The sequence below is a fragment of the Calidris pugnax genome, unplaced genomic scaffold, assembly GCF_001431845.1.
Source record: "Calidris pugnax isolate Ruff unplaced genomic scaffold, ASM143184v1 scaffold2354, whole genome shotgun sequence".
In the NCBI taxonomy this organism is placed as follows: domain Eukaryota; kingdom Metazoa; phylum Chordata; class Aves; order Charadriiformes; family Scolopacidae; genus Calidris; species Calidris pugnax.
Window position 1 is genome coordinate 1 of NW_015092553.1, and position 8,968 is coordinate 8,968.

General features: G+C 70.2%; 1 protein-coding gene across 1 annotated transcript; it reads left to right on the plus strand.

Moving 5' to 3' along the window:
* Positions 1–168: 168 nt before the first annotated feature.
* On the plus strand, positions 169–8,945 carry LOC106900510 (cullin-9-like; the record flags this gene model as incomplete). The annotated part of the gene is made up of 21 exons (XM_014962597.1): positions 169–359; positions 826–1,210; positions 1,417–1,618; positions 1,915–2,122; positions 2,224–2,417; positions 2,551–2,768; positions 2,894–3,128; positions 3,610–3,715; positions 3,904–4,131; positions 4,283–4,373; positions 4,459–4,630; positions 4,832–4,937; positions 5,333–5,428; positions 5,515–5,690; positions 6,183–6,316; positions 6,396–6,572; positions 6,882–6,997; positions 7,592–7,774; positions 8,184–8,341; positions 8,471–8,681; positions 8,780–8,945. Coding segments are annotated over 21 exons (3,753 nt in total), but the record flags the coding sequence as incomplete, so codon positions are not given.
* Positions 8,946–8,968: the final 23 nt, after the last annotated feature.

The window sequence follows — 8,968 nt, forward strand, 5'->3', positions numbered from 1 at the left end:
CTTCTGGGGTCTCCTCCCAGCGTGCTCCCCCTGTCTCGCTGCCCTCCCGTCACCTGCTTTTCCCCCGGCAGGCTGTGGGGCAGTGGGGATGTGGGGAATGGCTGTGCAGCAGAGGATGGGGGAATTGGCAGAGCTGACGGTTCCCTTCCTTCCTCTGCCCTCCTGCAGTTGGGCAGCCGTTTTTCTGCAAGCCCTTTGGGGGGCTCTACTCCCTGCCTTACCTGGGGGAGCAGCCGACCAAGGCTGCAGGGGCCCTGAGCCGCGCCGAGTGGTGGGAGCTGCTCTTCTTTGTGAAGAAGCTGGAAGCGCAGGAGCAGAAAGAGATCACCTACCTCATCCAGCAGGACCAGGGAGGGCAGGTACGGGCTGGAGCCTGCCGTGGGGAAACGGGAGGGAGGGAGAGCGTTGGGGAAGACAGCGGGCCAGAGGAGGAGATGACAAGGTTTGAGCTGTGCAGGGAGAGCCTGAACGGGGCAGAAGTGGGTCTAGAGTGGGGGGTGATGAAAGCGTGGGGAGCTGGGCAGAGCAAAGGGGTGAGGGGAGATGGGGAAACGCGGTCTCCCGTGGCCCTGGAGGAGTGATTGTGTCCAGCGAGGTCTGGGAGGCGAGGCGAGCCCGTGGGGTGGTTCTGGCTGTGGTGAGTGCAGGTGGGCACCAGAGGCTGGTGGTAGTTGGGTTGGGGGCAGCCAGGGGAGGGTGGCACTGGGGAATGGCCCTGGGGGGCTCCGGCAGCGCAGCCTTTCTGTGCGTTGTGGCACTGGCTGTGGCAAGGGGCGTGGGGTCTGTGGGGAGTCCGTGAGGGCTGACTTGAGCCCGTCTGTCCAGCTGTTGGAGATGGATGAAGAAGCCCTGATCCAGCTGTCGGTGCCTGTGGAGCTGGCCCAGAAGGTGCTGCATGTCTTGGAGAAGCGCTGCCAGGGCGGCGTTCAACGGGACCTGCGCGGCTCCCACGTCTACGCCAAATACTTCCTGGGTGGGGGGGCTGAGCAGGATGGTGGGGGGAGCCCCACAGTGTCCTCGGAGGGTGCCGGCTGCAGGAGCACTGGCCCTGAAGCCACAGCAGCCAAGGCAGCCAAGGAAGACCTTCCTGCAGCCCCAGTGCCTCCCCAGAGCCCCGCTGCGGCCTCCAAGTCGGATTCCCAGCTGTTCAGCGAGCTCCTGGAGAGGGAAGGGCTGTTCTTCCCGGAGCTGACGGAGGAGCAGATCAGAGGTAGAGGCTGCTGCGCCGGGGCCAGGGAGGGTGCTGGCGGCTCCGTCGCCTCGAGGGAGGAAGGCTCTGGGCAGGGCTGGGGAGGGCAGGTGCCCGGAGGCTGCCTGGGGAGGGGGGCTGTGGGCGCTGTGGGTGCGTGGCACCCCGGGAGTCGCTGGGGATGTTCCTGCTGCCCTGACCCTGTGTCCCTGCCTTCCTCCCGCCAGCGCTGGGCAGCTGCGAGGGGGTGAGCGAGGGGGGCTCGCTGGCCAAGATTGCAGCCGTGGTGGACGTGATCCGGAGCGGCAGCTCTGAGCTTGGGCTGCGTTTGGCCGGGCTGAAGCACATCGTGAGGATCCTGGAGGAGGAGCCTGAGTCCGAGCACCTCGTTGGCAAAGCCCAGGGCAGGCTGGGGAGCAGGAGCGTTGGGTGAGCCGTGGGGTGCTGCGCAGCCCTCCTGCTGGCTGGGGAGGGCCGTGTCGGCAGGGTGGGGGGACAGCAGTGGAGGTGGGAGTGCAGGAGGTGGCAGTGGGGGTGGGAAGGCCGGTATGTCCCCGTGTGCTCGGCAAGAAGAGATCTTGTGTCCCTTTGTCCCAGGCAGGCTCATTGCTGGGGCTGAGCCAGAGGTGGTAGAGCCGTGTGGGCAGGGAGAGGGTGGGCTGCAGGGCCTGGGGTGCTGGTGACGTTGGCAGGAGGCTCCTCCTGATGTGTCCTTTCCCGTGCAGGGAGAAGCTGGTGAACGTGGCAGTGGAGCTGCTGAGCACGGAGGTGGCAGAGAAGGCCCTGGTGGTGGTGGCGCTGCGGCTGCTGGCCGTGTTGATGGCAAAGTACGACTGGCGCCTGCCGTTTGCCACGGAGGGCGGCGTGCGGGCTGTGCTGGCCTGCATGCAGCAGCACGCCTCCTCCGCCCTGGTGCAGCAGGCTGGCCTGGCGGTGAGTGTGGCAGGGGGTGCTGTAGGGGGGCGGGCAGGGTGCAGGCTCGCCCGGGGTGGCGGAGATGCCCGCTGCCCTCCTGACTGCCGTTGACCTTGCAGGCCCTGAAGGTGCTGGTGGGCGCCGTGTCCGGCGAGGCAGGAGGTGCCGGTGGGAAGCCCTTGGCCCTGAACCACGCGGACGCGCAGATGATGCGGGAGATCTTTGCCAGCATCGGCTCTGCCTCCAGCGAGGGCTCGGCGAGCCTGCTGAGCGCCATCCCTGCTGCCATGAGCACCATGCAGAGGGTGCCAGGGTAGGGGCAGAGGACTGGGGGAGCGGGGGGACCCTCTGCGTGGTGGGGTTGGGCGAGGCAGGCGGGTGGCTTGGGGTGCAGGGGGGCTCCGTGCTTAGGGGAGGAAGGGGCCCGCATCGCTCTGTCCCTGCAGGGGCTCCTCAGGCGTGGAGAACGGCTTGCTGGTGGTGAACATGCTGATGGACAGCCACCGGGGCCTGGCAGAGCAGCTGGCGAGCTGTGATCTCCCCACGGTGCTCCAGAGCTGCCTGTGGGACGGGCAGAGCACGGGCTGCCCTCAGGCCATGCTGGCCCTCAGCGCCATCAACCGCCTGGCGGAGCACCGGCTGCCCCCGGGCCCGGAGACGGCAGGTACGTGCCACCCGCAGCCCCTGCCGTGCCACGGCCCCAGGGGTGCAGCGGGCAGGGCTGCCTCGCCTGGCAGGGCAGAGCACCCCGCTGGCAGCTGTGGGGTGGCCCACGTGTCCTTGTCACAGCAGGCAGAGAGGCCCCGCTGGACCTGAGGGACGTGCGGAAGCTTCTGGACGGCCTGGGGGACGGCACCTTGTCAAAGGACGTGGTGGTGGCCCTGGAGCGGCAGCTGTGCAGCGGGGGCCCCGTCCCCTCTGGCGAGGTGGCCCAGCTGCTGCAGGACCAGCGGTGCTTCAGGCTGCTGCTGCGCAGCTTGGAGCTGCTGGGGGCGGAGAAGGACGTGAGCCTGAGCATCCTCAGGTGGGTCCAGGGGGATGCAGTGGGGGGTCTGGGCCCTCCGCGGGGGTGTGAGTGCGGGTGCTGTCGGGGGGACACCATGGCGCATGTTTGTGGGTCCTGAGGGGGCTGTTCTTCACCAGAGGCAGGGGCAAGTGCACTCCAGCTCCTGTCAGGGGGTGCTGATTGGGGTGTCCTGGGGCACGGGGCCATCTGGTGAGAGAGCAGCTTAAGTTGGGGTGCTGATTGGGGTGTCCTGGGGCACGGGCCCATCTGGTGAGAGAGCAGCGTATGTCTGGGTGCTGGTGGGGACACGCAGGAGCAGCACAGCACACGGCTGGGTGCTGATGGGGTGTCCGAGGTGCCTGTGGAGCCTTGGCTCCCAGTCCCTGTGGGGTGCCAGCCTTCCCAGTGGGGCAGGGGGTGAGTGGGGCACGGGAGCGGGGCTGCCTGTGGCTCTGCTGTCTGTGTGCCCCGGTCTGAGCGGGCTCCCTCTGTGGCTCAGGATCCTGCACAAGTTCCTGGACGGTTACCAGGAGGACGTGCTGCCCTGGCACGAGTGTGTGGAGCCCTGTTTGTCCTCCCTGAGCGCCCACAGCAGCGACCGGGAGGTGAGGGGGTGCCAAGGTGCCGGGAGAGGTGGGGGGCGGCCGTCCCGGCCGTGGGCACGTCCCGGTGGCTGGTGTGCCCGGCCAGGCTCTGGCGTCGGGGTGGAGGGGATGGAGCGCGGCAGCGTCCCCCTGCTGGGGCCGGGGGGGGCGTTCCTGGAGCCGGCCCCTCACGGCTTCCTGCTCGGCAGGTGGTGCAGGAGGTGGTTGGCTTCCTGCACCGCCTGGCCACGGCCAGCAAGGACTGCGCGGTGGTGATGTGCCGCCTGGGCACCCGCGAGGCCCTGGCCAAAGCCCTGGACAAGCACAGCACGGCCCCGTCGCTGGTGCCAGCCCTGCTCGACCTGGTGAGCGACTGCGAGAAGTACGCCAACCTCTACAAGAAGCTGACGACCAGCATCTTGGCCGGCTGCATCCAGGTGGGCCCGGGGAGGCTCTGGGTCTCGGGGGGCGTCCGTCTGTCCCTGGCAGCGAGGGGCAGCTTTCTGCTCTCTGCCTGCCGCAGCCCTGGGGTGGGCGAGGGGAGGAGGACCCAGGGCCCCCCGGTGAGAGTCTCGCCCCATCCCGTAGCTGGTGCTGGGGCAGATCGAGGAGCACCGCCGGAGCCACCGGCCCATCAGCATCCCCTTCTTTGACGTCTTTCTGCGCAACCTGTGCCGAGGTGAGTGTGGGGAGAGGGAGCTCGGCCCCCTGCGCTTGGCGGGGGCTGTCCCGGCAGCTGGTGGCTCCACGTGCTCTCCCCACAGGCTCCAGCGTGGAGGTGAAGGAGGACAAGTGCTGGGAGAAGGTGCAGGTCTCCTCCAACCCGCACCGTGCCAGCAAGCTGACGGACAGGAACCCCAAGACCTACTGGGAGTCCAACGGCAGCACCGGCTCCCACTTCATCACTGTCCACATGCAGTGTGGGGTGGTGATCAGGTGGGGCTGGGCCGGGGGGGCCTTGGGGCCAGGGGGCCCGGTGGCTGTGGGGGGAGGAGAGGGCTTCGGGGCTCTGTGCGAGCTCTGTCCCCGCGGTCGCCGAGCCGGGGGCTGCGGGGTGTGGGCAGCAGCGCGTGGGGTGGCAGGGGCCAGGGCGGGGTGGTGGGGGCTGCTGGGCACAGGCTGTTTGCTGTGCTGCAGGGAGATGAGCATGCTGGTGGCCAGCGAGGACTCCAGCTACATGCCGGCCCGTGTCGTGGTGCTGGGGGGAGAGAGCCCTGCCACCATCAGAACGGAGCTCAACGCGGTGAGTCTGGCAGGGGCTGCTCGGGGCCCCCCGGGAGCGTCAGGCTGCTCCTTGCTGTGCCCCGAGACGCTCTCGCCTCGGTGGGGGGCCCCGGGAGGTGTCCCCCCGGGGAGGTGGGGGTGGCAGGAGCTGTGCTGCGGGAGCCTCCTCCTGGCTGCAGGCAGCGGGTGCTGGAGCCCTGGGCACGGGCAGCCCTGCAGCCCAGTCTGGCGCGGGCTGGTGTGGGAGTGGGGGGCTGTGAGCCAGGAGCTGGGGCCTGGCGGGGGGGGCTGTGGCTGCGAAGGGGCTGCTGGGGGAGACAGAGGCTGTGGCTTTGATGGGGGGCGGCCGGGGGAGCCTGCAGGGTGGCTGGTGCTCGCCGCCGGGCGTGCTGAAGGCTCGCCGTGTGCCTGCAGGTGACCGTCCTGCCCTCGGACAGCAGAGTGATCCTGCTGGAGAACATGACCCGCTTCTGGCCCGTCATCCAGATCCGGGTGAAGCGGTGCCAGCAGGTAGGGGAGCGGGGGCCGGGCAGGGGGCCGGCGGCGTGGGGCGCCAGGGCCGTGCCCGAGGAGCTGAGGGTGACACTCTCCTGTAGGGCGGCATTGACACGCGTGTGCGTGGCATCGAGGTGCTGGGTCCCAAGCCCACCTTCTGGCCCATCTTCAAGGAGCACCTGTGCCGGCGGACGTTCCTCTCCTGCACTGCTCGGGCTCATGCCTGGTGCCAGGAGATCTGCCGGGACCGGGGGCGACTGCTGCAGCTCTTTGGCAGGTGAGTTCTCTCTCCCGGCTGCGCCATCGCGTCCCTGGTGTCCTGGGGCCTGTGGGGACGGTGCTGGGGGGGCTGCAGGGCCAGGAGAGGAGCAGTTGGGTGTCCCACCTGGAGAGGTGGGGCCCTCCCTGGCCACCGGTGGTTCCAGAGGGCACCCTGGGGTCCCCCCCCCCAGCTAACCCATCAGAGAGGCGCCTTGCAGGGCCTGGTGTGTCCTGACCTGGCAGAGGTTGGTCAGTGCAGGGCCCGGTGTGTCCTGACCTGGCAGAGGTTGGTCAGACTCAGGATCTCACGGCTGCAGCCGCTGCAGAGCCCCCCAGTTGGGGGGATGGCGAGGGGCCCCAGCTGCTGGGGGTGACGGGGGCTGCTGAGCCGCGGTGCCCGGCAAGGGCCAGGGCAGGGAGCAACCGCCGCGCTCTGCTTTCCTGGGGGAGCCCCCCGGCCGTGGGCAGGTGCCCGTCAGCGCCGGGTGCTGCCCGCTGGCTGTTGCAGGCTGAACCGGGCGCTGCGGCACGAGCAGGGCTTCGCCGACCGCTTCCTCCCCGACGACGAGGCGGCCCGGGCCTTGGGCAGGACGTGCTGGGAGGCCCTGGTGAACCCCTTGGTGCAGAGCATCACCAGCCCAGGTACCCCGCGCTCTCCCGGGCCCCTGGGCGCCGTGCCCCGGGCTGAGGCACCCGGCTCTGAGTCCGTCTGGCCCCACAGACCCCCATGGCGTCAGCCCCCTGTCCTGGCTGCTGAGCGAGTACCTGGAGAGCCAGGAGCCGTCGAGCCGCCCCGTGAGCCGCGGCGCCGCCTTCGGTTCCCGTGTGCGGCGCCTGACCCAGCTCCTGGTGCACGTGGACCCCGGTGTCCCAGAGGCAGAGGAGGCAAGAGCAGCCGGTGAGCGAGGGGCTGCCCTCCCGTGGGGCTGGGGGCGGTGGTCCAGAGGGCCAGGGCTGCAGCCGTGGGGGAGGCCCGTGCACAGAAGGCTCCGGGGCTGGGGAACGTTCACGGCCGTCCCTCCGGCGCCGCGGTTCCTCCCCGGCATCTCTGCCCTGCGCCCCCCAGGGCGAGGGTGAGGCTGTTGGTGGTCGGGGTGCAGACCCTGCCCTCTGCCCTGCGCCCCCCAGGGCGAGGGGGAGGCTGTTGGTGGTCGGGGTGCAGACCCTGCCCACAGAGCCCCCTGAGCCCAGGGTTGTCCCTTGGCAGGCGGGAAGGAGGGGAAGAACAAGGAGGTGCCATCCAGAGCTGCAAAGGCAGCAGTGGAGAAGTCGAGCGGCCTGTGGGGCATCTCGCAGTGCTGGCGCGGCGTGGTGCAGCAGCAGGTAGAGCCTGGGGGGCCGGCTGGGGGGGCCGGAGGGGGCGTGTGGGACCCTGCACGGGAGCTTGGGGAGGGCATGGGGCCGTACCTGGTGTCAGCAGAGTGAGGCTGGGGCTGTGGATGTTCCTGGGAGACACACACAGGTGTGTCCCGCTGTGGGGCTCTCACCCCTTGGGTGCTGCCTCCTGCTGTGGGGCTCTCACCCTCCTCTCACCCTCTGGTGGTGCCTCCCACTGTGGGGCTCTCACCCCATGAGTGCTGCCTCCCGCTGTGGGGCTCTCACCCTCGGGTGCTGCCTCCCGCTGTGGGGCTCTCACCCTCCTCTCACCCTCGGGTGCTGCCTCCCGCTGTGGGGCTCTCACCCTCGGGTGCTGCCTCCCTCTGTGGGGCTCTCACCCCTTGACTGCTGCCTCCTGCTGTGGGGCTCTCACCCCTCGGGTGCTGCATCCCTCTGTGGGGCTCTCACCCCTCAGGTGCTGCCTCTCTCTGTGGGGCTCTCACCCCTCGGGTGCTGCCTCCCGCTGTGGGGCTCTCACCCTATGAGTGCTGCCTCCCTCTCTGGGGCTCTCACCCCTCGGGTGCTGCCTCCCTCCCGCAGGTGCAGCGGTTCCTGGAGGCGGCAGGGCAGGCGCCGGACCTCGTGGAGCGATACTGCGGGCTGTACCAGCGCCTGCGCGGCGCCACGGAGGAGCTCTTTGGGCAGCAGGCCGCCTTCGTGCTGGCCCTGGGCCAGGGCTTCGCGGGGGCTTTGCTGCAGCTCTCCTTCCTTGCCACCCTGCACGTGAGTCGAGGGAGCGTGGCACCGGCACCGGGGTTGTGCCCTCAGCGGGCTGGGGAGGTTGCTCTGGCCCCCAGCCGCGGGGCAAGCTCTGGGTGGGTGGTCGTTCTCCCCCTGGGCCACTGAGCCCTGCCCTGCAGTGGCCCTGCCCGGTGCCCGACTGCAGCTTGTCATGGCATGGCCCCAGCCCTGGCGCGCTCTGGCCTTGGGGTGGCCCTGCCCTGCGGTGGCCCTGCCCGGTGCCCGACTGCCGCTGTGCCGTGCTTGTCAATGGCGTGGCCCCAGCCCTGGCGCGCTCTGCCCTTGGGCTGGTGTCTGGGCACCCCCTGCCCGAGAGCCCCAGGGTTTGCCCCCCAGGGAGGTTGTGGCCACCCCGTGTCCCCCCTCCTTAGCCAGCTCTGTCCCTCTGCAGGTGAGCGAGCAGTTTGCCCGCTACCTGGACGGGCAGATCCAGGAGCTCCACGGGGCCGGGGGCAGCGCGGGGCCGCTGCAGCGGCTGCAGCAGATCCTGGAGCCCTTCGTCGTCTTCAGTGGCCTGGAGCTGGCCCACACCTTCGAGCACTTCTACCGGTGAGGGGGGCTGCGTCCCCACGGGGCGCTGCCAGGCCGTGTGCCTGGGGGTGTCTCTGTCTCCCGGCGGGCGGCTGGTGGCCACGGGGCTCGGGCCGGCCCCTGACCCGCTGCTGGTGGCCGTGGCAGGCACTACCTGGGTGACCGGCTGCTGGCGCAAGGGCCGTCCTGGCTGGAGGGAGCCATCGTGGAGCAGATCGGGCTGTGCTTCCCCAGCCGCTTCCCCCAGCAGATGCTGAGCAACTTGGCGGAGTCGGAGGAGCTCCAGCAGCAGTTTCACCTCTTCCAGCTGCAGGAGCAGGACAGGCGGCTTCTGGAGCTGGAGCCGGGCCTGGAGGAGGTGAGGGTGCCGGTGGGGTGGGGAGGCCGGGGGCCGCCCGCGTTCCCTGCGGGGCTCCCGGGCCCTGTCCTGAGCCCCCCTCGTGTCCCCGTGCCCAGGCGCCGGCCTCGGTGGCGGATGTGCCGGAGGTGAAGGTGCTGGCCCTGTCCCCGCGCTGCTGGCCCGTGTCCCCCTTCTGCTACATGGAGGACCCCGGGAGGTTTTTCCCCGCGGCCCTGAGCTCCCCCCTGGAGGAGTTTGCCGAGTTCTGCCGGCGGAGTGAGTGTGGGGGCAGGGGGTGTGCGTGG